This window comes from Mus caroli, unplaced genomic scaffold (genome assembly GCF_978045245.1).
Source record: "Mus caroli unplaced genomic scaffold, Mus_caroli_1 scaffold_9, whole genome shotgun sequence".
Taxonomy (NCBI): Eukaryota; Metazoa; Chordata; class Mammalia; order Rodentia; family Muridae; genus Mus; species Mus caroli.
Window position 1 is genome coordinate 66752344 of NW_028227264.1, and position 27167 is coordinate 66779510.

The window sequence follows — 27167 nt, forward strand, 5'->3', positions numbered from 1 at the left end:
CAGGCACCATCTTGTTTATGATTATGAAGACTGGAGGCTGAGAGATGGTTAGAATTCCTCTTTCTTTGTAGAGGAGATAAAGGAGTTGCAAAGGGTAGGGAAATTACCCCTGGGGATGTATGAGGAGTGCTGACCTATGATCCAAGCCTTCCCATCAGCTTTTGTGTGTGCCTGGGTTGTGCCTAATTTAGGGACTACATTTCGATTTTCATGTCACCTGCACCAGCACAGGCATTGATGATGGGTGTTGATTTTTACTGGAAATATCCCTTAAAAATATTTAACTGTGAGCAGGCAAGATAGATCAAGTGGTAAAGATTTTGCCATGCAAGCATTGAGGATCTGAGTTTGGTCCCCCAAATCCACATAAAAGTCTTGGCAATTGTAATCCTGGCATAGGGAGGTGGAGACAGGTGGATGTCTGAGGCATTCTGGTCTAGGGTCTAGCCTAATCAGCAAGTTCTAACCCAGTGAGAGCCGTTCTCTCAGTAAAGACTCTGTGGACAGTACCTGATGAATGACATTGGATGTTGCCCTCTTAGTGTGTGTATGTACCTGCATACAGATGCACACCCACATACACAAAAGTATTCCATCCCAGTACCTCTTTTCCGTTAATAGTATGGAATCCCACTCAGGGATTAGGAAAATATAAATATGTCAATGCATGAGTGGGGACCCTTAGCATGGTCTCCATCACAAGCTTGGTTCCAAGCACCCCATACTCCCCGGAGTTGGCTTAGAGTGCAGAGTCAGTCCCCTGGTGACCAGTTATGGTAGAGACCCTCTCTCGGGCATCATTCACATCTTGATGTGTTAGTGGTGATGGTCAGGAAACAGTAAACTGTGTATATGGGCATTTAACTTCTTGAGCTGTCAGGATTTTTCCTTCAGCTGTAGGGCTAATCAACCTAATTGTCTGTTGGACAGCGATGGGTGAGTTAAGCTGTCAGTCAACCAACTGAGCAGACTGGTGGCTGATTCTGTTCCTGGGTGATGTAGACAGATTCTCAGGTTCCACATGAACACACCAGCACTTGCACCCTGCCCAAGCTTCTACTCAGCTCTCTCCCCTTATAGATCCTGATTCCATCCCAGCCTTTCCTCGACTCCTGTACATTGTTATCTGTACTACATGCACACACACAAACGCTGTCTCTGTTTCTGTCTCTCTCTCAAACTTCTAAGAAAGAAAAAAAAAACCCTAACTCAGTGAACAATAGAGATTGAGGTGGATTGAGGAGAGGGGCCATTTGTAGAAGACTGGCTTGGAGGGAAAATGATGACATTATACACCTCTGCTCATCCCTGGAGTTATCAGGGTCAGGGATGGAGCAGATTCCACTATCCAGAGAGAAGAGGTCCAAATAGGTATTGTGGTTGCCTGTGGAGGAGTGTAAAATGACTTCAGCAGCGAGGCAGCAAAGAGTAAAACCACTTCTTTCTCACTGTCCTGGTTTATGTCCCGAGTGACCCAGATAAGAGTCCCAAGGAGGAGGAAGAAGAAGAACAAAAGGAAGAGAAGGAGGAGGGAGAGGAGGAGGATGAGGGGGAGAAGGAAGAGGGGCATCGAGAGGAGGAGTGGGAAGAGGAGGAGGAAGAAGAAAAGGAGGAAGGACAGGAGGAAGAGGAGAACAGAGAGGAGGAAGGGAAGGAGGAGGAAGAAGAAAAGGAGAAGTAGGAGGACGAGGAGGAGAAGGAGAAGGAGAAGAGGAAGAAGAAGAAGAAGAAGAAGAAGAAGAAGAAGAAGAAGAAGAAGAAGAAGAAGAAGAAGAAGAAGAAGAAGAAGAAGAAGAAGAAGAAGAAGAAGAAGCAGAAGCAGCCTATTTAATAAGGGTTCCCATGCAGTGTGGACCTGAGGATCATGGCAGGGTAAGAGAGGGGTAGAGACAAATCTAGAAAAATAAACAGAAGACGCCCAAACTTTGTTCTGTTACATGTATTTTTTTTTTTTTTATGTACACAGCTCATATGTTGAATTGCTTGTCTGCCTTTGTTTAGTGAAAACAGAACAATTAAATATTTGGAACTTTAGCCAAAGAGCTTATCTGAAGGGAATGTTTAACTTTTGGAAAAAAAATGCATTTCTAGCAGTTATGCTAATTTGTGCTTAATGATCATATTATTTCAAATACGTTCATTATTTATCAGGGGCTAATGAACCACATTTCCCCTCTCTCTCCTTAGCTTTGGCTGTAATTTAATACATGTAGCATGTCCATTTTCACACACTGTGTGTTCGGGGAAGCACACATAATAGATTAGCATTATTTACTGTGTGAATGAGACCATCGGGAGGCTCTTGGGTGGAAAGCAAAGAAGTTGAAAGGGTTGTAAAAGTGATGAATATTTAAAATAACTTTGTTACGATGTTATTTATGCCTTACTTAATTTTTTAAGGAGTGTATGTTTGGAAGGCAATAAAGGCAAACTACGGCCTATTTTGTGTGTTAACGGTTGAAATTTCGGAGGGTTATCAACACGTCACTTAGGGCTCGACTCTACAAGTGGGAGCCACAATCTTCCATTCCAAAGTGCCATTTTGTGTGTTAACTGTTGAAACTTGTGATGGTTATCAACACGTCACTTAGGACTCAACCCTATAAGTGGGCACCAAAACCCTTCATTTCAGAGTGACTCTATCACCTAACCATCAAGCATCTGGGCAATGATTTAACCATACAGCCATCTTCCAGGGTTCCATGGTCTTCAAAGTGGTACCTATCTCCTCTGGCTGCTTGGAAGTGTGCGTGGTTTGAGAGTTAACATATTTGGATATACCAGGCAAATGGCAAATGCTCTGTTAACTTGCCTTGCCTGGGATTTGTGCCCAGTTTTGGACTTTATCCTGTGATCTCTGCCCAGTACCACTGGGTTCAAGTGGATTCCCACCATCCACTGATCCTAGACCAGAAAGCCTGCTGATCCAGCTTGTTCTACTAACCTGAATCTTTCCTTTGTGAATTATATTCTCATGGACTTAGCAAATGGATGTCAGTTTCTGTTGCCAGTGTTCTCAGGGCAAGCAACCAGGGCTGTAGTATAAGCTTACATCAGAGAGTTGTAGTAAAAATATCTTTACTGGAAATTATGGACCACAAACACTAAACCTCAAAGCATGTGTAAGGAAGGAAGGCACACATGTTTGCTCAGTAAATGCGATAACCATGTAACACAGGACTGCATGCAACACCCAGACTTCGAAATACTTATCAAGTGGGGACTGTTTCTTACATCAAGGCCATTGGTAGGTTTTCTTTGCATCATGGCCTTGCCTGTGTGGGAACAGAGGTGCATATTGGCTCTTGTAGAAGTAAAGGATGATGCAGTTCAGCTTGGTATCTAACAGGCTCAGATGGGAGGGAAAGTGCCTTGGCTGTCAGGTCAAAGCCTTGTTTGTAGAACAATTAGCTCTGGACACTTAGGTATGTCTCTCTGGTTTTCTTTTTTTTATTTTTTATTTTTATTTATTTATTTATTAGATATTTTCTTTATTTACATTTCAAATGTTATCCTGAAAGTTCCCTATATCCTCCCCTCACCCTGTTCCCCTACCCACCCACTCCCACTTCTTGGCCCTGGTGTTCCCCTGTACTGGGGCATATAAAGTTTGCAAGACCTAGGGGCCTCTCTTCCCAATGATGGCTGACTAGGCCATCTTCTGCTACATATGCAGCTAGAGACACGAGCTCTGGGGGTACTGGTTAGTTCATATTGTTGTTCCACCTATAGGGTTGCAGGCCCCTTCAGCTCCTTGGGTACTTTTTCTAGCTCCTCCATTGGGGGCCCTGTGTTCCATCCTATAGATGACTGTGAGCATCCACTTGACTCTCTGGTTTTCAGTGTGAGTCATTAAGATATCAATCAATCAATCAGTCAATCAATCAATCAATCAATCAATCAATTGAGGGATGGTGGTTTCTTAATATAAGCCCAAAGAGACTGGCAGTCAAGTTGTACATAGATGTTTGCTGAGCATCTTTTATGTGCAGTGGTGTTGAACTGGATATCTGAACTAGAATCAGCAGTTGTTTTAAGAGGGATGGGCAGGAGAGCATCCAAGGCAGTATGGACAGGAACAGACAAGTAGGGATACAGAGAGATGAGACCTAGCATTTCTGGGTTGGTTGCTTCAGGCATGAAGGAGGCAGGCATATGTTATCTGGGGATTTGTAACAAATTACCCCAAACATGACCACTTAAAATAGATGTTTAGAGACATGCAGCCTGTGTAACTGGCACTACAGGATGGGTCTACCAGGGCTTTGCCTCAAGGACTCTTACAGTTGTGATCAAGTGATCAACAAGACCTACAGGTTTTACTAGGCTCAGCCAGGAGGTGTCTCTTCCAAGCCCATGCTGTGGGACCTCTGCAGAGGTTTCTGAGTGCCCCCATGTCACAGAACAGGCAACAATGCACAGATGTCAAGAAAGCCACCACATACACCTATTGTGTAGCAGTTTCCTCTAAGATGGGTACCTTTCAGTTTAAGGAAGCTCTGTAAGACAGAGTAGACAGCTCAAAGTAGCTACAAGTCGTCTCTAAAACTGACCTGATTCACAAGACCTCTCCTTCCCAGAGTAAGCAATAAAGATAGCCGAGGGTCATTCTCAGACAAGACAAGCTGCAAAGAAGTTTCTGAGACCTGAGCAGCTACCAGGAAGAAGCAGAAACAAGCTCATTTGCCTGGAAACTGTGTAGACCAACTGAGCCACCTGAAAGTAACACTCCACAATCTGTTGAGCTGCCTACAGGCTGTCAGTGAGCTCCAGGTTCCCAGCTTTTGTGAGCTGTCACCCATGCTGGGAAGGGCTTTGTTGATACAGCTGTCTTTTCTCTTCCTAAAGGTAACCACTCAGCCATACTCCAGTAACTACTCCCAAGAAAGCCCACTGACTCACTAAGTTGGACTTTGGTGGGATCCATACTCTGGTCTATCCTGGGTTTCTGTCCATTTGTATTGCAACTCTGAGAGCTGGAAACGTCTTGTCACGTGACAAGACAGTGGTATCCCATTCAGCCACTACAAAGAATGGAAGCATGTGTTTTCTAAAAAAGGGTCAGGAGTCCTTCAGGTTAAGAGGGAACAGCCAGGCTTGGGGAGACAATAGATTGTACATTTCCTCTTATACATGTAATTGAGTGTTTCAGAGAAGATGGGAAAGTAGAGGAACGCTACTTGAGAAGATGAGGAGGACCCGCACAAGGGGAGGCTGAGAGTAAATATAATGACATTACATTATTGATGCATAAAACATCATGAGAAAGTGTATAGCTTTCCCAGTTAATACACAGTAATAAATGAGAGGGGTCAAAGGAAGAGCACCCAAGAGGGCAGCACAGTTTCTGTATAGACTAACTTTGGAAGAAGTGTCCCATCCCTTCCACCCAATGCTGGAAGCCAGACACTGTGTTCAGCACTCTTTTGAGGCAGGAGTGTGAATTTTAAATGATCAAATTATTGAAAAATGGAGGGGACAAGATGGAGAAGACTTGAACTCAAGCACACGAGCCCTTGGCAGGTGATAACTGATCACCTTCTGACCAGATCTGAAGCTTCACAATATTATTCTTGCTGTAATATTTTGTAAAGTTGTTCAAGGAGTTGCCTGGAAATTGAGCATTTATTTAGTCCAAACCCTCCCCAAAATGATCTACCCGTTCCGGTCTGTCCTTGGGAGTTCTGCGGACCAGACTGTTCCATTTTATACGTGGCTGGTGCTTCAGGTTTGCAGGCTGATGACTGTCTTGACTGGGGGAACCTTTTATTTTTCAGAGGCTTCTGGGTCAGAGAAAACCCATGTTGCTTTCTCTTGAACATTTGAAAATGGTTTTAGCACTTGGGGTGCTCAGCCGGAGGCATGTCTCCCCATACAACACAGACGAGGCTGCTTTATCTGGAAACGAAATCTGGGATTATTAATGCATTCTGTGGACCCGTGATCACATGTTGGCTCTTTTTTTCCCAAATGGCATTAGGTCCTCTAAGTCTACCATCTATTAGCCAGATAACATTTTAAGTAGCAAAATGCTGTGGCCAGAGCTCTTGTCATCCGGATCTTACTTTTATTGCCCTGGACATTGTTTGTGTTGTGTAATTTATACGACCTGAAACCACTAAGATGATTCTCCTGCTCAGATAGCTCTGGGATCTTCATCTGTGACAGCACCTTTGGCTTTAGGGAGAAGCACGCTGCCTAATCACATGATCACAAACTGCAGCCCTTCAGAAACAACACAGGTGCTTTCATACTGAGTGAGCCTCTGAAGAAATACAAAAGCAAGAGAGACATGAGGCTGAATAGTGAAAAGAAAGAAGATGAAGAAAAACTTTGATATTGATGCCTCTATTCTTAAAACCAAACAGCCTCATATTGCCTATTGATAACCATGTCAGAATACAGAGGCAAGAGCAAGGAAGCCAGGCTTACCTAGTACACTGTCAACATAGTGTGACTGCTACCACCAATTTGACATATGTCCCCCAAGTCTGCTGTAACAACTGTTTTCTCTAATATTGGAAGATTCCACCTTGCAGGGAAGCTCCATAGACAGGAAGGTAAATGACTGAAAATGGCCACCAGAAGTCCCTGAAACTGAACAGATTCACTGGGCCCCACCTTGCTGGAGTAAACTATGAAGGGAAGAACCTACCTCAGATGAGAAACAAGCCAAGCTGCAAAGAAGAGTCTTGAGGCCAGACCAGCTGCTTTGAAGAAAGAGAAACAGCCCAGTTGCCTGGCTGAGGTTTAGATCAGAGAAAGGACATTCTCCAACCTGTTGAGCTGCCTGCAGGCTGTGCAGTGTGGGCTTTGGTGATGCGGCTGCCTTTGAGTCATTTCTGCTCCTGTAAGTAACCCCTCACACACACTTCTATAAGCAGTCCCAATACAACTCACTGTTTGACCGAGATGGACTTTGCTCGTATCCATACTTTGGCTTGTTGTGGCCTTCCTATCTGTGGTTGAATGGGTGTGAGTACTGCGTTTCCTCAGAAACAGTTTTGTCACACAACGTAATTGGTGCCCACACAAGGGCATGGCTTAGATGATTTGGGGAGGAATAAGTAGATGGTCCCAACTACAGGTAGAGGAGCATGCAACGGAAGTTTGTTAGTGTGCCTCTGTGCTATGACAGTGGATGCACAGTTATTGGTATGAGTGGTGAGACATGCATCTGAGGCTGACGACTAGGAGTGTCTGTGGGCAGAATCCCAAGATGGCAGTCTTTGTCTATGTGCTATGGGGTGCTATGTGTGTCTGCTGGATGACTGGCATCTACCACATGAATAGAGATGCCCTGGAAACGGTTAAAGGTTAGGAGAAAATTTCAGTCTTAGTGCACAAGGGTCGGGATTGTTGGCAAGCAGCTGAGGAGGTTGTCTGATATGTTTGTTTTGCATACTTAGAAATGTACCCGAGTCCAAGATGGCGGCTGACAGGGTTTAATCTGTGTACAGCAGGAACCTGTTTACATAAAGGAGTAATTGGAATGAGAAAGGAAGATTCGGCTACCATCCTCCATGTAAGCCCGTGGCTTGGCAAGTAAATTAAATAAATGCAGATGGAGGTGTTGGCTTGATACTTAAGGCATAGGGGCCAGGAAGAAAAGAGAGTACAAGTTAGATCTGCACTTAAAAAACCGTTCCTGGGATCTAAGAACTTGGAACCCATGGGAAGATTCAGAGAATGGGGAGAACATAGTAAAAATCAGTGGATGATATCCTAAGGATCTGATCTTTAAGAGGAAAAGAAAATTCATGACCCAACATAAAGATGGCAGCCTTAACAATGACCCTGTCCAAGAACCCAGGGTGATCAGGAAATGCTCAGTGCCTGAGCTTCTGAAATTAGGGGAGCCATTTTAAGCAAGCAGTGAGAAAGTCTGCTGCAGCCTGGCTTGTGAGGGCATAGCACATGGGAACAGATGGGATCAGCCTGAACATTGTGGAGGTAGAAAAAAACCAAGCCATGTGACTTCTTATCTTCCCCCTAAGGCAAAGGTGGTATAGCCGGAGACAGGGTGAGTGAAGTCAGTCCCTGATGGACGAGCTTATCAGAGCCTTTAGTTGGCTATCCTCATCCAAGGTTCCCACAAGCAGAAGGGTCTGGAGGAGCATAAAGGAGAGGCTGTGGAGGGAGCTGATAATGTAAGAGACTAGAATAAGAGAAGCTGTAGTGGAATCCCGGGTCACTGGGCCAGAGAGAACTGTTTGCAGAGGGGTTCAAGGAAAGGCTGATAAAGTAAGGGACCTCAAGGCTGATACGGAGTTTTAACAGCTTTGCTGAGCCCTTTAGCGGCACAAGATCTTTCTAAGTAGGAAAGTCTTTGGCAGACTTAAAGACTTAGGCTAGTTTGAAGAGAGCCCACAAGGTGAGAGAGCATGGTAGAACAGACAGCAAATGGTAAAGCAGAGGGAGAGGTCTGTCTGGCTCAGGTAAAGACAAAGGTGGCCAAGATTCCTGTCAAATCAGAGTTCCCAAAGAAAGAACTGGTAGCCAAATACGGTGCCAACCAGCTTCCTGAGGGCCGGAGAGTCTTGTCCCACCAGCAGGTAATCACAGTGACACACAGAGATGCGAAATGAACCAGGAACTTCAAATCCAATAGGCATGTCTCACTGGTTGTCTAATTAGATGTCTAACATGGCGTGCATATCGTTCTAGGTAATGACCTCATTTCCGGGACACTTCTTCATCACCACAGAGTCGTTTGTGGGTACCATTTAGGAGGTGGAGGCAGGAAGAACGGGAGTTCAAGGTAATCCACGGCTAAAGAGTGAGTTCTAGGTCAGCCTAGGATGCATAAGCCCCCGTTTCAAATACTAAAACCACGGCAGGTGGCAGATGAGAGGGTTCAGAAGTAAGACGCTTGCTGCTGAACTTGAGGACCCAAGTTCTAATCCTGGGGCCCTTTGACTCTGGCAATTTGTCCTCAGACCTCTATGATCATGCAGTTTCACATATCTTTATCTATATGCACACAAAATAAAACAAATAAAAAGGTTTTCTTCCCTCCCTCCCTCCTTGCCTGGCTGCCTTCCTTCCTTCCTTCCTTTTATCCCAGGTGCTGGAGAAATGGCTCAGTATTGCAGAAGAATTGCTGCTTCCAGAGGTGTTTTTGTTTTGTTTTTGTTTTGTTTTGTTTGCACCCATGACAGAAAGCTCATAACTGCCTAAAACTCCAGACCCAGGGCATCCAACACCCTATTCTGGCCTCCATTGGCTCCCAAACACGGGTGTACATAACCATAAACAGACCCTTCCAAGCCCCTGAGTGTATACACACGCACGCACACACACACACACACACACACACACACACACACACACACACACACACATTCTCTCTCTCTGTCCTGATAAAGGACATTTAAACATGTCACAATCTGTGTTACTTTTTTTCAATATTGCAGACAAATGCACATGTACACACTCATGTCTTACTATGCACTTGAGATAAACCCAGGGAACTACAGACCTGGATGAAAGGGGGCCACGTTTCAAAACTACCCACTTTTCAGTAGAATATGAACCCATTTATTTCTATTCCTGCCGGTCCAGTGGGGGTGCTTTTTTACCACACTCTCACAAGAGAGGATGCCGCAGATTAAACTTTTCAGAATGTAGACATTTTGATTGGCATTTCTTTCTTTCCTAGGGTGGGAGATTTGAGGAAAGATCTCTCTATCGCCCCAGCTCACCGTAAACTCACCATCTATCCAGGCTTGCCCTCAAAGTGTGACAGTCCTGTATTCTACTAACACAACATCCACCATGTGGGACTTTTAATTTGCCTTTCCTTGAGAACTGAAAATGTTGAAAATCTTGGCATGAGTTTATCGACTATTTAAGTGTCTTCTTGTACATATATGCTTTTTTTAAAAAAATATCTTTTTAAAATTATATATTTGTGCCTGTGTCTGTGTTAGAGTGCCTGTCGAGGTCAGAGGATGTCAGATACCCTGCAGCTGGAGTTGCAGGTACCTGAGCTGCTTCACATGGTTGCTGTGAACAGAGCTCAGGTCCTCTGAAAGCACAGGGCAGGCTCTTAAGTGCAGGGCCACCTCTGCAGCCCCATAAACACACTTTCGATATTTCCTTCAGGCAGGCGGGCGTCATCGGGTGGGCGCAAGACTTTTGTATTAATTTGCGACATGAAATTTCAGACAATCGCAACAGAGTTACTCCCTTTCTGTCGCTTATTTATATCACAGATTTTGCCTTAGAAGTTTGGTTTTTCTATTTGTCTAAGTAACCTCCTACCCCCAGATATGAGTTAAAAATTCTGATGTAGGCAAAGACATCTGGGATCTTGACATTTCAAAAGGTGTTCCATATAAAAGGAAAATTTCATGATTAAACTATGAATAGCAGAAACATATTTTCTTTTAAGGGCAGCTTCTGAGCTCTTGGTAAAAGATTCGGGGAATGAACATTTATAATTTAAAGACCGACATAGGTTTCTCACTGGACAAACAAAATCATATTTCGCAAATGTGACGTTTTTCAAACCAGAAGATGAAATTCTGCTTTCATTGCTCTTCACCATTTAATGTGGTAAAATTTGGAGCACTGGTTGAATGTAGGTAGGCCCATATGGAGCATACCAAGAGAAGTGATAATGGCCAGTCTATACTAAGCACCATGGTTGAGAGCTAGGGTTTGAGAAGTTAGCTTCTGAGGCAGAACACAGGGTTGCAGATCTCCATCAAGGGTGTCAGCGCTGGGGGCAGAAACCTAGCAGTGGTAACAATTCTCTGACTTCCCTCCCGCCCTCCCTCCCTCCCTCCTTCAGTAACAATGTCTCTAAAGCTGCACAGTGAAGGAATAATAGCTTTGGATTGGCCAAGAAATGTTGCTCAGCAACTGAGGCCTTATACATCTGGGCAGAGGAGAGGGTGGGGCATCTGATTGCCAAAATCCCAGGCTTGTTCATTCAGAGACAGGGCTGCCAAGGAGTCTCTGAGATGGATGCTACAGTGATCCAGGAGGGCAGGAACACTTGAGTGGCAGGCTCAAGCGCTGAGGAGCCAGGCGAGCTGCTATGGAAACCATCTTTAAATTATGCACCTGCCATTTATCAATTGTTTGGCTGGAGACAAATTTGCCCAAATTTCTCAGAGACGATTGATATTTAAGGGAGAGTGATTGTTTTTTCAGAGCTTGGAGGGAAAAGGCCGAGAGTGAGGTTTGATGAATTGTAGGCTGAAACATCGACCACTTTCTTTAAGTGACAGATTCTCCGGTCACTTTGTCACCCATGCCAGGCTGGGCAGATAAAGTTATTTCAACACAACAGTTTCTGATGGATTTTTTTTTTCTCAGCACACTTCCTATTCCACTGGGTCAAACACATTACATGCATTGTGATATTTTTTTTTTCAGAAGCTTGCTAATGGGCTAACTTAAGACAGAAACCTTTTTCAAGATAAAGAAAATCATCTGTGTAAGTTTGGGCATTAATTTTAAAGATTTATTTATTTATTTATTTATTGCAATAGGAGTAATTTTATCTTTAATTGTGTATATATTTATAGGTCAGCGTGTGGGTATATGTATGTGAGTGTAGGTGCTGGAGGTAGCCACAAGGGTGCATTGGATTCCCCTGGAGTTGTAGTTACACGGTATTGTGATTTTCATAGGTGTATTTTAAGGAAAGACTCCAGAAGGAAGGGAAAGGTATCGGTAGCTACCCTTCAATTCCCTCTTCCTTTTCCAAATCTATCCAGACTTGAATGCTGTTTGCATTGCTCTCTTATCCACAGACAGTGGCGGTGGCCGATGTTACTGAACTTTCCCGTTTTGTTTATCTGACTTCATACGATTAAATGAATAAAAGAAATTTTATGTTTCTGTCTTGGTCTTTTTCACCCTCCAACTACAATGTCATTAACACCCATAATCTGGGTGCCTTTTGAAATCAGAGGGGGAAAAATGTTTCCTTTATTTTGTGTTTGCTTAAGAGCATGGACTTAGAACATGGAATTAGATCTCATTGACAACCGCTGAGCTGGAAGCGCTCCGAATTCCTGTATTTGCTGACCTGAACTGGTATTACTTTGGGATTTGAAAGTCTGCCAAAGTATAACTTCAGGCAAAGTAGGCACTTAGGTGTATTTATGATTCTCTTTAAATATCTCCGCACATCTATTACATGTATATAATAGTCACATCCGGGCACAGCATTGCTTGTAAGGGCTGGGTTTCTGCCAATGGCTACATGGGATGTGCTATGGCCTGCACTGCATATTCCCACATATGCTTCCGTGGTGCTACACCACAGGCTCGGTGGCACTAGGGGCATCTGAGTGACAGAGCATCCCCTGCAGAGTAGTAACCCTGCTGGCTCTGCCTTTTCCATCTCAGTCCAGAAGGTGCGAGAAATATTGAAATAGACCAAATCTTATGAAAATTTTCATCTCAAAGGCACACATTATGGGCTTGTTTAAGCACGCTCCCACACACATGCACATACATGCATATACATATGTGCATGTGCACCTGCATAACAACTTTTGCGTGTGCCTGAGATGCAAGGTACACTGTGTCACTGCTCTGCTGAACTTAAACTGAATAAATATTTTAAGATGCCATACACAGCTCATGGTTCATGAAAACAATTCTATCTTTATGGTGGGGGTGGGGGTAGGGGTGGAGGTAGGGATTTGGTCTGCGACAATAGAACATGCCAGCTCCATGGTCTATAAGTGACTTTTCAGGTAGACCCAGTGCTGTTGTTACAAGTTAAATATGGCAGAACAGTTGTAAAGAGCTTAAATTCATGGGCTTGAGAATCCACCAGTTGTTTTCCCATTTAGCCTTTCTCTTGTCAAACTCAAGTGATGTCCCTGGACCAGCTGTCTATCTGTCAGGACATCAGGGGTCAGTGTTAAGCACACACCTGCCCTTGATTTACAAAACGTTCCTTTTGTGAAATCAGCTGGGGTTCTTGTCTTTTTATACAAGTGGTGCACGAAGGCCTTTACATTGTTAAGTGCCAGCATTAATCTGGAACAGACAGGGCTAAATACCCCTTTCTGCTTCCCAGCCTGTCCCCACGTACACCCTGCTCCTTGGAGGCTTGCCACCCAAGCCCGAGGACCAGAGTTTTAGCCTCAGAACAATCACAATAAAAGCTAGATGCGGTGACAGGTACTTCCAGTGTTGGAGGTGGCTATGCAGGACACAAAGGCTTCTGGTCCCCCAGCCTAGCCTAACTGGGGAGATCTAGGCTCCCGCAGTCTGTTTGTATTTTCTGTGATGGGTGACTTTGATGTGTGCTGGGTTCTGGTTATGGAGAAATGGCTGCTGATGGTGGTGGTGCGGTGCAATTTTGGTTTAGAGGAGGTTAGAATTATATATTGTTGATAAAACATTCTGGAGAGAATCTTTAAGTTGAATTTAATCCATATGAGGACTAATTTCCCCAAAGGTGATCTTTGGCATGTGGCACACATCTCTTAGGGTGACCTATACTCTTTTCTCTCACTATTTTCCCGTTCATTAAGAACCTGCTTATTTTCTCAGTGCCTTCACCTCCTTTAAAAAACTGACAGATGCTTAGGTCGAAAGCATCACCAACTGCCAGGCTTACCTTTGAGACTCATAGGTTCTTTTTAAAAAAGATATATTTACTAGGGTTAAGGATGTGTATGTGTGTGGGTGTGAGCCTGTGAGATGAGTGCAGGTGCCTGGTGTGACCAGAAGAGGGCGCCAGGGTCCCCTGGAGCTACAGTAACTACTGTCCTCTGCAGAAGTAATGTGCTCTTAACTGCTGTGCCATCTCTCCAGACCCATATTCATAATGGTTTTGGGCTGATAGCTGAGATCTCACATACTTAAGTTAAAAAAAACCCAAAAAACAACAACAAAACCAACAACATCTTGCCCCGTTTTCCTAGTTCTCAGAGGAAAGGTTAGCGCAAGGTGAATTACAGTCTGCTGATATGGTATGTGTCTGCCGCAGGTGAAGAGGCTGTTAGTGTGTGAACTGGGTTTAGAGTTTTGTATAAGGTGGCAATCTAGTATATAGAGGGTTACCCCAGTTGATACTAAATGCTGTTTTTTTTTTCTTCTAAATACTCATATGTGCCATGTGCTAGATTTCTACACATCCATTAAGTTTCTATCTAAATTTTATAATGATGATAACAAACAATAATACTTAATCTAATGTTGAGAAATCACAGGGCCTTCCCATAACAGACGCCAGGACAGTTGGCTGAGCTTGGGCCTCTTCTTTCATGACCATGTATGTGATATTTAAATCTCTCCCCCCAGTCTCTTGCCTTCCCCCTTTCTTTTCTGAGGTGACCAACGATCATTTCTGAGTCCACCTGAGCAACCCAGAATAATTCTGCCCCATCCCAAGTTCCTCCACTTAGTCAGTGGTTTTCTGAAGTACACGGATTAGCACGCAGTCACTACTAAATGCACAGCTAGCTGGTGCTCAAATACCTGATGGTCTCTCAGCTAAGCTGAGCTTATGCTTTGAGCTGTTTCCCTGGTTGTTTGAAGGAGGACAAACTGGTCTGTTTTTCTTTCTTTCGTTTTTTTTTCTTTTGTTCATTACTAGAACAAAACACTCAGGGCAGACTAACTTTATGCAGAAGAGCAGTTAATATGCCTCACAGTGCTGGAGATTTAGTTGCTCACTTGACCGTGACTAAGGTGAGATCCTAATGGTAGACAGTGACACCGTGGCAAGGGTATGTGTATGAGGGAAGAGCTCTCATCTTCCATCAAGATGTCAGCAAGATATTAGGTTCCACAATCCCTTCTGAGGATGCTCCTCTAATGACATATCCTCTCACCAGGTACTGCCCTGTTCAGGGTCTCCTCAGCTCCACAGTGTCACACTGGGGACCGGGAGCCGACATGGGTCTTTGATGGACACACTTAAACCACGTTCATGCCTCACCATGTGCTTCGAACAAAATGTCTGGAGTGCACTTGGAGGAGGTCAGTCATTTCTATCCATAGGTCCCTCCTTTCCATGTTTCCCCCCCCCCCTGTATTGTGTTTTAAGATTCCATGTCATAGGTCCAACACAACTGCACACAGTCAGGACTGCTCACTGCATTCCCATGACACCCCCGACACTCATCTGAACCTCCCATATTCCCAGCAAATGAGTTGTTAGTGCAAAAACAGTCAGAACTTTTGACCAGTTCAAAGATACAGCAGGAAGAACTGTCAGATGATGTCTACCATTTTATTATGGAACCTGTAATACTTGGTTATTCCTTTTTTGTTTGGCAGCTGCCAATTAACATTGCCTGGGTCTAATACTTAATTGGCAGATGGAATATGGGAGCATTGAATGCCATTTATAATTTTTATTTTATTTTACCTTTTACAATTTTTCATTTATGATCTGGATATATCTGTGAATAGAGGCATGTGTATTTCACTCGAATCCTCTAGCAACAGTTAAGAAAGAAACTCGGGTTTATCACGGATGTTTCGCTTGTTGAATGTGAAGCATGCCCATGACTCAGCATCTCTCATTTGAGCCCAGAGCTCTGGGGCCAGCATAAGCAGTCAGGAAGTAGTGGCCCAGGCTCATGCCCTCTCTATTAATTATCGACCTGCTATTTGCCCCAGAAGTCATCAGAGACTTCCTCGATACCACAAAATACACGATAGCAGCTTTTGGTGGTCCTTTCCAGTTCGGCTCTGGAAGACCCAGCGTCCTTCCATTAAGCACACTTTGTCACTCTGACCAGCTTGGGGCAAACACAACAGAGAGTAAACAAGTTGGTCCCTGTCTACCTCGTCCATGTGACTTTTCCATGCTCGAGGATGCCATCAGACCTGGGCCTTGCCGTGCAGAGGCACACAGTAGGAGACAAACGCTGTGACATGTTCTTCCTGTACCTACACATCTGCCTCTGCCGATCTGGAAGCACTGTCGCAACCCAAGCCTCCCTAGGTAGACTGTACAGGGGTAGGTCTGCCTCGTGCTTAATCTGAGGAAAGGCGGATGGAGGGTGGGGCTCCCTCGCCACCATTAACGACAATGGCTGTGCCTGTCACCTGTCCTTCTAGGAGGCAGAGGAGCTGCTTAAGGAGAGGGAGCCCTGTCTGGAGCACTTTCTGTAGCATCCTCATCTCACTGAGACGGATCCTCACTCCAGGTTCCTTCCCAATACTGCACTTGCGTGACTTATCTGAGAACACTTCCTGTCTTGCCATAGACTGTTCACTGTAAAATCTCCCTTCTTCCATTTGTCACCCAAACGGTTCTTTAGGGTGAATTTCAGAAGGTCCGTGTCCTGTGTGACACTACGGGCTGTCACATGTCAGGGAAAAGCAGCATGTGACCTTCTCCTTGGGGGAACATTCCCGTTGAGCTGCTTGACTATATGAACCCACAGGAGACACGGGAGGAATTCACAAGGATGATGGATGTTTGGGTAATGGGAGCCAACATTTAGCAAGGGAAGGTCAGTTGAAATTAAGGGGCGGGGGAGAAAAGAGAAGATAAAACCCTCAGAGGCTGTGTGTGTAGAGAATGAGCTCAAATCCTTTGTTAGAAACACAATGCCATGAATCAGGCTTGCTCCAGGGAGGAAGTGAGGTTTGAAGCAGGTCTTAAAAAGGAGCAGAGGAAGACAGCAGAAAAGAGAGAGAGAGAGAGAGAGAGAGAGAGAGAGAGAGAGAGAGAGAGAGAGAGAGAGAGAGAGAGAGAGAGAGAGAGAGAGAGAGAGAGAGCCAGGCTGGTCCATCTCCTGACTTTATTTGGGCTGAAACAAGAGAATGCTATTCGACAGTGGTTTGTCCAACAATCTGAAGATAGTTAAATATGCCACAAACAGTTCTCCCCACGCTCAGAGACAGCTTACTTTCCTAACTGGAGTCTCACCTGGCATGAGTAGAGTATTCTTGTTAGTGCTTGCTTGTAATAACGCTTCAATACCTGTGACTCGGAATTGCTCTGAGCAGTTCCAGATGCAGGCGCGCTAAATAACCCAGCAGAGTCTCCCCCCACCCCTTCTGCCCCCTGCTCCTTCACTCACCTCGGTCCCGATGACAATTTCTTCCCTGGTGGAGTAGAACAGAAACTCGTAGAGCCTGTAGTGCTGGAATAAGCTGAAACACGAAATACACATGCAGCTAGTATACGTTGGCAGTGGGAGAGAAGAGAAAAATAATCTGAGGCAAAGGAATGGGGCTTTGGCCAAGCTGGAGAGAGTCAACCGAGGTACAGAAATCTTTCACTCCCAAAGGAAGCTGCTTGGGAATACTGGGGGACTCGAGTTTTGCTTTTTAAGACACCAACAGGACTACATGGGCCTTAGAAAGTGTTAGCAGATCCATCTGTGACATGCCAGAGGGCGACCAGGGTGTGTCTAGGGTAGAGAAGCAGCCACAGCAGCCATTCTCAACCTGTGGGTTGTCATTCCTTGTGTGTGTGTGTGTGTGTGTGTGTGTGTGAGAGAGAGAGAGAGAGAGAGAGAGAGAGAGAGAGAGAGATCAGATATCTCAAATATCAGATATTGTATTACAAACAGTAGTAAGACTACAATTATGAAGTAGCAACTTAATGATGTCCTGGTTGGAGGCCAGCACAGCATGAAGAAGTGCATTAGAGGATCACAGCCTTGCGAAGGTTGAGGACCACTGATCTAGTGTGTTTCCTAGTTGAAACCTAGCACCCTCCCCGGAAGCTGTCAAATTCACAGCATTGGCTGTGCTTTGCTCTAGACCTGACTCAGTCCTGCTACGCATTGGGCCATTTTTTTATACCCAAAACGTCTCACACCGCCAAAATGTTTCAATATTAAATCAGTCTCTAAGAACACCAGGAAAAAAATGGCCTGGCAAAGTCTAAAATTTGTTTCTGAGATGTCTGATCTCCCTGTGGGCTGTGTGGTCAAGCATCAAAGGCTGGCATACGTTAAGGCGGGTCATTTCCTTTTCTTCTCACCAAAAAGCTAGGTGACGGTCAGTGGCTACAGTCTATGGAGAGCTCAAAGTCACAAGTTTGCAAATAAATATTTCTAGTAAGTTAAGAGCTTGGTGATGTATCGTTGAGAGTTAAAAATGTTACCGAAGAGCTGATTTCTAATATCCTGTTTGTGATAATATTTGAATTTTTCTAATTCTCTTCCTGCTGGTTGGGAAAATTAATAGACTCATAATATAGCAAAATGCCCAAGAACAACAACAACAAAAAAAATTGTCTTCGTGGTTTTCTCCTTCACTCTGGTGAGCTTCGGCTATTTAAGAAAATTGATTTTAATATAACTGAGAAATTAACATTTGTGAAAATGTAGCTACAGAGCATATGTAATAATGGCTTCTTCTGGCTGCTGCAATGGATCAAAGTTTCAATTCATTTGAAATCAGTGGTGAAATCCTCGGGCAGCTGGGCCCCTCTGAGTTACATTAGCAGTGAGGCTCCCTAGGGGCTCAGCCCATTAAAGAGTCGTGGCTGTGTGGGCGCAGTCAAATTTCCTTTCTTCTGTACAGACCTTGAATATCTGATATATTCATCACCACTCCCAAGACTAACTTAGCTTCTGACATTGCCTTGATCTGATGGCTAGAAAAACATGGAGATTAGAGAGCTCTGGTAACCCACCGAAGCAAAGTAAATTCAAATCCCCCATCTTTTATATTGGTGACCTGGAGAGACTTGTAGCATCAGAAACATCACAGGGGCAATAACTGATGTTGGGGTGTAAATGATTAAATACCTTATTTCAGAGATAGCTAGCTTGCTACTCTCTAAATCAGTGGTTCTCAACCTTCCTAATGCTGTGACCCTTTAGTACAGTTCCTCAAGTTGTGCTGAACCCCACAGAATTGTTTTCATTGCTACTTTGTAACTGAACTTGGCTACTGCTATAAACTGTAATGTAAATGTTTTTCAGAGACAGCGCTTTGCCAAAGGGGTTCTGACTCACAGTTCTAAAAGAACTAGAAGAAAATCCCATTCTGCCCATCTTGGCCACGTTTTACTAGACACAGAACATAGGGTAAGAGGTTTCCACTCAGAAATGTCATAATCTTCCAGTCTCTGTGTCCTTGTTGCATATGGGGATGGGGTTGCCCTGTGTCTGCTGAGAGGATGCCATGGAAACAGCATCCATGACTTGGGTATGATGGTCAATGATGAAGCAAGGAGGCAGGGTCTGGGCCAGGACCAGGATGTATCCAGGAGAAGATATTCAAGGGGACATATCCTGAAGAACCATCCTCTCCCCGACTCTTTGCACCCTTCAGCATCTCCAGGGAGCAAATAGGGGCTTCACCTGAGGACTGAGGGACGCTTCAGTTGTGGGACCGTATTTTCTATCTCTCCCATTGGGCTTCTGTTGTCTAAGTTGTCTGGCCAGTGCTATGCATTGTTGGGCACAAAGCAGAAATGGACTGTTGTTCTTACAGTGGGAGAGATGTGGTTTTCATGGGGAAAAGAACATTCAACTAACAAAGGGTAAACATTTGCATTTCTAATTGCATGTATGATATATTATACATAGTTAATTAGATTGCATAAGCAGATAGCACTGTGTGTGTCTCTCTGTATGTTTATGTCCTTGTTTAGATCGTCTAAGGAGATAGAAGTACTACCCACAGTCATGTGGAGAAGAGATTTTGGGATCAGTATTTCCAGAGCATAGGTTAAAAATATATTATTTAGACTAGAGTGAGAGTGTCTAAAGAAGTGTTACTGACAAGGTCAATTTTGCACCACTGTGCAACTCTTTCCTCCTATCTGTAGCAGTCCCTCCTAGAGGGAGAGTTTTTATGACACTTGGGTTGACAATAAGTCATTACGGCTGAGGAGATCCTGGTACTGGGGGATCAAGAAGTCCAGGATGAACAAGATTTCGAGGCCCCACCCGAAGGTTGGATAAACAGTAAGTAGTCACTAGAGAGAGTCACTGGTACAACTGCCTGTCATGTTTTTCAGGGAGCTCGAAGGATGTGGCTTTCACAATTGTCACCCATGCTGTGGATGGGGATGTGGGTGACTCAGCTACCTTTGAGTCACCCATGCTTCTGTAAGAAATTCTAATATGCATTATTTCACTAATCTAGACTTGGGCAGAACTACTTTTTGGTCTGTCTCTTCATTCTCTCAGGTGAATAGGCATGCGTTCACGTCTCTCCGGGAATAGTCACGTGATGCACATGCCATGAGTCGTGGTGGAAAAAAACTCTTTCCCTTAAATTGAGTATGGCTATCAGTGATTTAGTCAACAGAAAATCAGGCTGAACTGAAGCACACACGCTTTTGATAGTTTAGTCATCAGCATATTTATAAAACTTCATAATCTTGAATTGAACATGTTGTGTAATTTCACTCCTACTAAAGTTCTATTTGTGGACCCATGAGGGACTCTTAGCTGTTCTGGAAAGTCTCACACTGCTACATGCAACTCCATTATCGATACCCTAATTCCGGATACCCTAATAACTGATACTTTATCTTTTGTGTAATAGCTATATTTAAATGCAGAGATCACAATGTGGAGACTTAGCAGTATTACATTTGGATTTTCTGTATTTGACTAATCTCTTTAAATAGTCTTTTCATTACGAGATGTAAGATTGGGCATGTGGAGCCGTTCAGATGTGTGCTGAGGAACATTGCCCAGGGAGATGAGGAGCTGAGACAAGGAAGGCAGTTTGTCCCACACTGTCAGAAAGGGTCATCATGGCATGCGTGGAGGCTTTGATGCTGAGCTCAGGGCTCAGCTGTAAAAATGTGCCCTGCCAGACAGACAGCATGTATGTGCAGATGAAGGAGGAAGCCAGTGCAAATATGCATGGTCAACTTACCCTGTCCAGGGAATCTCAAACCCTAAGGGGCAGGAGGGCCTCAGGGCACAGATTCTCACGTGTGTGCACATGGCATATGTGTGCTTGAGTGTGTGCTTGTGATCCTGTGTGCTTGCATATGCTTGTGTGTGTACAAGTTTGTATACATGTGTGTGCATGTGTGAGTGTGCATGCATATGTATATTCATGCATGTGCCCATGTGTGCATGTGTGTGTATATATATATATATATATATATATATATATATATATACATATGTATATATATATATATACATTGTGTATACGCATGAATATACATGTGTGTGCACATATATACAAGTGTGACGTGTATAAGCACTCATGTGTGCATATGTATATATATGTGTGTGCTTGTGTGTGCATGTGTGTGTTCATGTATGAATGTGTGTACTTGTGTATGTCTGTGTGTGTGTGAGTGTGCAAATTCAGGTGCGTGCAATCCGTGGTGGGTGTTAGAGGTGAGAGGACAGCCGGTGTTATTGGTCTGTAGGTGTTGGTCTTGTTCTTCACCCTGTTTGGGACATGCTCTCTCTTGTTCACTGTGTCATAGGACAGCCTGGCTGCCCCAGAAGCTTGTAGAGATTCTCCCAGCACCACCTGCTATCTCCCTATGTGTCTATCCTGGTCTTCTAGGCATGCCTGGCTGTTTTGTGGACTTGAGGATTGAAACTCAGGTCCTCAGGCTTTCTCAGCAAGTATTTTACCACAGAGCCATCATCTATACCCAGCCCTGAGGGCAGGCTCCCATCTATTTCTTCCTCTCAGCCTACTGGGGGAGCTTGTCTTGCTCTAAAGGATGTGTGCTTCTATGGCTCTCGGTGAGACTAGCACACTAGGAGACATGCTTTGTATTAATAAAACCAAATATAAAATAAAATTGCACTGTATTAAATGCTCTCTTATATAAACTACTGTGTTATATGCCACTGTTAAGCTCCACCAGAAATCAGTATATAAGCTTTATTTTATTAAACACACTAACATTTATAGCTTCCAGATGATACTCAGATCTTTGCCACGCGAATCTTGAAGCTGTGTAGGACATTGGGTTGTTGAAGGATGCTAAAGATGATGTTGGGAAATAGAGACCCAGTTGAAGAGAGAGCGCAAGGAGACTTCAGAGATGTAGTTAGTTAGAGGCGACTTTCACCTACTGCTGCTCCAGTATTTGTGAAGTCTCTTTGAAGGCAGGCACGCCTTGCACACAGGCTTTGTGATGAGCTCTCTACCTACAGACAGATTTCAGGCTGAGGGTAGCTCAGCACTTGCTGCTCAGACCCGAGGACTGACATACAGGTCCCCAGCTGTAATAAATGCTGGATGGGCATGGTGGACTGACACATATCCCATTGCTCAGGAGGTGGAGACAGGCTTTGCCCGGGACAAGCTGGCTAGTTGAATACACTAAATTGGAGAGCTCTGGATCCAAGGGAGAGACTCAGTCTCAGTAAATGAGGAGAGGAGCAATTGGGGAAGATAAGGGACTTCAGACACATCTTCACACATGTGCATTCTTGTACACGTGTGCTCCTGTGTAAGCAAATACACATGCAGCAAACACAGGCAAAAAAAATGGGATGGATGTCTTGCTTCAGTAGTGGTGATATAAAAATACTATAAAAATACTTCCATGCCATAAACCATCATTTTCTAAGTAGAAAGTATGACTTTATAATGAGTTAAACTGGCCATTACTTCAAAATATCTTAGAGTATTTAACAAATTGGATGAAATATATGAATTTCTTCTTTATTGTTTTTCCCATACTGGGGTTTGAGCATCCAGCCTCATTCTTGAGAGGGGCAAATACCCTATGTAGGAGCTACACCCCTAACCCTCTTTGCAAATCCTGTTGAGATGAGGTCTCACTAACTTGCTTATTGAACTCATATTGTAATAACTCAAACCCCCCTACCTGGGATTACAGGCCTCTGCCATAACTCTTGTGTTGCAAAGACAAATCATGGAAAATCAATGCGTAAGGGGAAATGAATGTTACTCTTTAAAATGTAAATGTGGCTCCTTGGATAAAAACCAGCCACCTAAAATATACGTCCATTATAGCTATATTCAGTTCTGTGAATAAAATGCTCTTAGGTACAGACTCAGGTGATTACAGGCCAGATGAGACCATGGTGTCATTCAGGAGTTGACGTTAGGAACACACACACACACACACACACACACACACACACACACACACACACACAGAGAGAGAGAGAGAGAGAGAGAGAGAGAGAGAGAGAGAGAGAGAGAGAGAGAGAGAGAGAGAGAGAGAGATGCTGCTTGGGTCCACACTGTCATTTGTTAGATGCATAAGTGAGTATTCTTTCCTTTCTAGACATCAACGTTGTGTTCACGTAGGTGTGTGGATGCTTCTGTACCTTTGATACACGTCAAGGGACAGCTTAGAGTGCTTGGTTGATTCTCTCCCTCTACTCTGCAGTTCCCAGGGATGGAACTCCAGTCACCAGGCTTGGTGGTAAGCACCTTTACTCACTGAGCCATCTCCTGAGCCTGTGTGTTATCTGCAAATTGAGTGGTCACTGCACAGATTCTAGAATCGTCTGGATTACGACAATCTATGTTTTTTTATATAGATGTTGTCTAGAAGACACAGAACATTACATACATGGGATGAGAACAAGTCCTACCTGATTTTTAAGTAATCGATGATGGTGTTGGCTTCCTTGACATCGAAGACATGGAAATCCTCACTCTTCCTCGAGTGGTTTGGTCCGATTTCTGCCATCACTTCCCCAAGCCACTTAATGCTGTCCTCTAAGGACATGTGCAGTGCTGAAACCAGAGTGAGGAGAGAGTTTCCATTATCCTGAGAGCTCTTGTGGGGGTACAGTAGTCCACACAAAAATGAGTACAAAAGTTTGAAAACATCCCTATGTTTTATTTCCATCAAAAATCTTTAGGCCAAGATTTCAGATAACATCCAGTTCTCGCCCAGAAAAAGGGGATTCTCCTTATTGATCTTCTTCCTGAGTTCAGTCTGACTTCCACAGTGGCTGAACCCATGATCTAGTAGTTCATGATTTAGTAGTTCTGAAATGTGTCCCAGTTTACCTTGTCCGGCATTTGTGGAGAGAACAAGGTAAGCCTCTTGTTTCTTTACAACAAATTAATCATTGCTCTTGGGGTGAGTTAGTAGTGGTTGGTCTTGTTGTCACTGTGATCGTATATACACATGGTTGTCTGCATAATTCATTTCCATATAAAAAAGGAAAACCATGAATATCTATCTAAATAACACGTCTAAATGGGAAGGAACATCTTAAAACAGATTTTGAAGGGACAGAGAAAGATATAGAAAACTTAGAGGAAGACCAGCTTCTATAGGTGGCTAGGAGGCCCAGATCATGGGTTCAGCTACTGTGGAAATCAGTGCTGAGCTCAGGAGAGAAAGAAGGTCAATGAGAAGAACCCCCCTTTTCTTGGCTAGAACTGAGTGTTATCATGAAAACTTGGCCTGAAGATAGGAATAAAACATATGGATGTTTTCAAACTTTATATACTTATTTTTGAATTTTATTTATTTTTGATATATATATATGTATATACACACATATATATGTGTATATATATGTATATAATATGTGTGTGTGTACATTGTGTACAGTATAAAGTAAAATTTCATTGAATTGTTCTGTGCACCTGAAAACCAGCCATGATAGAAGTCACAGAACTGTTTTGTATAGTTACTCCAATAAGCTTGGACCTGACCAACCACCCAACAGCATTTCCTACACCTGTGGATAAGCTTTTATAGTATAAGCTGCTCCTAGGTTCGACCCCAACATAAGAACCGATATAAGAAGCTTTTTAAAATAAAAATTCTATTTTAAATAGTGGTCAAGTAGAGTTTAAGTTCCCCAAACCTCCCTGGGAACTGACAAGCTACTTGGCAGAAAGAGACATGCATGTGGGTAACTGACATCCAGGTTGGCAAGTTAAGACATAAAGGTTACACAAGTCCCATCCTGGCAGACAAGTGAAGACATGAATATTAGACAAGGCAAGTCCCTTGCCACAGTTGACTACCCCAACCAATGGATACAAGTTAAATGTACAGCAAAGACATGTTCCCAAGGAAATCCCCTATCCCTAAATCCTAATTGGTAAAATAACTTGGCACAGATGTTTGTGGATTTTGGGCTTAAAAACCCTGTAAGATCTTAACTCGGGGTCATGGTTCAGTTCCCAAATCTGGAACTGGTCCACCAGTCCTGGGGTGTGTGCTCAGTAAACTATCTCTGACTGACTGAGATCAGTGTTTGTGTGGTTTGTGAGGCAATTCCTGGACCCCAGAGGCAGCCAGAGGCAGGGTTGAAAGGTCTTGGGAAAAAGTGTGCCAGCTGAGTGTCAGGAGAGGTGTCTCTCCGCTGTGGTGCCAGGCTGGGGTGCCTGAGGAGATTATTTGTGAAAGCTGCAGCCCAGAGTTGAAGATCTCTTAGGAAACCATGGAGAAGCACCCTCTGTCCTGCACTAGAATGGAGTGCTGGAGGACAAAGTTGGAGATAGAGAGGAATTGTGAGAATATATACCGAGAGTTGCTTCAGCCACGTCTAGAGTAGAAGAGTCAGGCACTTACCCTCCCCCACCCACTTTCTCTGGAACACACATTCAACATGTGCCAGATATCAAAAATCACTGATTATGATTTTTAGAAAGACAGGACAGGCAAACACTAGCTTACAATTTATTTAGTTCAACTTTTCTTCTATCTATAGCAATTAGAAAACAATGTAAAGTAATTGAACCCCACTGATCAATAAATATACCTGGTGCTGAAATAAATATTTTAGGTGGGCCCTGAAAACACAGTGATGACCCCAGAAATGACTAGGCATAATGCTTCTGCAGTCACACCCTCCTACAGCTCATAATTAGCACGTGAGCCATGCAGACCTATGGGACCAGGCAGGGGTCTTTGTTTACTATCTTGGGTAAAACACAATCCAACTGTACATTTCTCTATTCACAATAAACCCTAAAAACCCCAAAGTGGGAAGAGATTTAGGAAGGAAGGATGGATATGGTTTGAGACGGGATGGGAGCAAGACATCATAAGTAGAAAATCAAACTCACTAACTCAGGATGCTGAGGAAGAGGGGACTTAGATTATTGATTTGAATTCTGGATGGAACTGTAGTTATCAAACATGGAACACATCTGGTGGCAAGGCTGTGGCTTGGGTTAGCCGATGACTGACCCTTTAGACCGTGGTGCCTCCTGCCTTTCTCAAGGTGAAAGTTACCGGTGTTATCCTTTCATGGATCTGACTGAAGTCCCACGGGGGAGTGACCAGACCAAGAGGGACTAAACCAAATGCATTCTGGGAGACCTAGGTAAATAAGAAGACTCTAGGTTTCTAACAGTAAAACAACTTGGGGTGGGATTGGGTAAAGGGACACTTGCTAGCTTTAAGCCTTATCTTGGAACTCCTGCATCCAAGATGAAGATGACCGTGCTGCTGTGGCAGAAACACAGGAAGTGCACTGGAAAGGTTTGGTCTACACGGAGCGCTTTCAAGTTGATGCTTCCAGTACCACTTCAGTGTGTACCCATTTGTATCCTTCTCTGAATGTGCATTTTCCAAGGGGTTCCATGTTTCCATCCACTGGGCATGTGGTATTTCTACTGAGAACCAGCTTCAAGCTTGTTTCATACGTGCCATTCATGGCATGTGGTGCTTTCTGGCCTTTGACATATGTGTCCTTTCTAGCATGTACCCATGTCTGGCCCTTTACTTATGTGCCCTCTGCTGTGTGCATCCATATCTAGCTCTTTGCATGCGTACCTTTCCTTTTGTGTACCCATTTCTGGTCCACTCTATCTGGTTCTTCCTGGCGTGCAGCATCTCCCATCCATCACATGCTCCTTTGTTCAGCATTCTGCTTCGGGTCAGGTTCTAGTTTATTATCTTTGCGACTCACTCTAGGTTTCTGACTTATGTCTGCTATGTCTGATGTGGCATCAAAGGGACAGACTCTTGTTTGCTGAAGATGACCTCATGTCACCTTCAGGAGTTGACTCTGACCCTGACTCCTCCCTCTCTGAATAATAACATATAAATTATTTGTTTTCATCTATTGTTCAAGAAATACTGATAAAGATGAAGTCTGAGCCTGGTGAACATATGTGATCTTTTTTTTTCCAGAAATATTTTCTGCCTTCAGTGAGTATAACCCACAAAGCATGGCCTTAAGATCAGTCTCAGTACTGGCCTTTATATCTTTGAGATGATCCGTTTAGATTTGAGGTGGGCTCTCTGCAGACTGGCTTATACTCATGTAACACAGGCTTAGGACAAGGATCAAGTCAGAACCATGGCT

The 27167-nt window shown here is 43.9% G+C and overlaps 1 protein-coding gene across 2 annotated transcripts in view; it reads right to left on the reverse strand.

The window, feature by feature from the left end:
- Window positions 1-27167, reverse strand: part of Cabcoco1 (ciliary associated calcium binding coiled-coil 1) — a 100391-nt gene that overhangs the window by 55606 nt on the left and 17618 nt on the right. For both annotated transcript variants that reach the window (XM_029482826.2, XM_021174999.2), the window contains exons 4-5: window positions 23475-23619; window positions 17025-17097 (exon numbers count right to left, since the gene is read on the reverse strand). In XM_029482826.2, the coding sequence (XP_029338686.1) occupies window positions 17025-17097; window positions 23475-23619 (218 nt within the window). The remainder of the gene's footprint in view (window positions 1-17024; window positions 17098-23474; window positions 23620-27167) is intronic.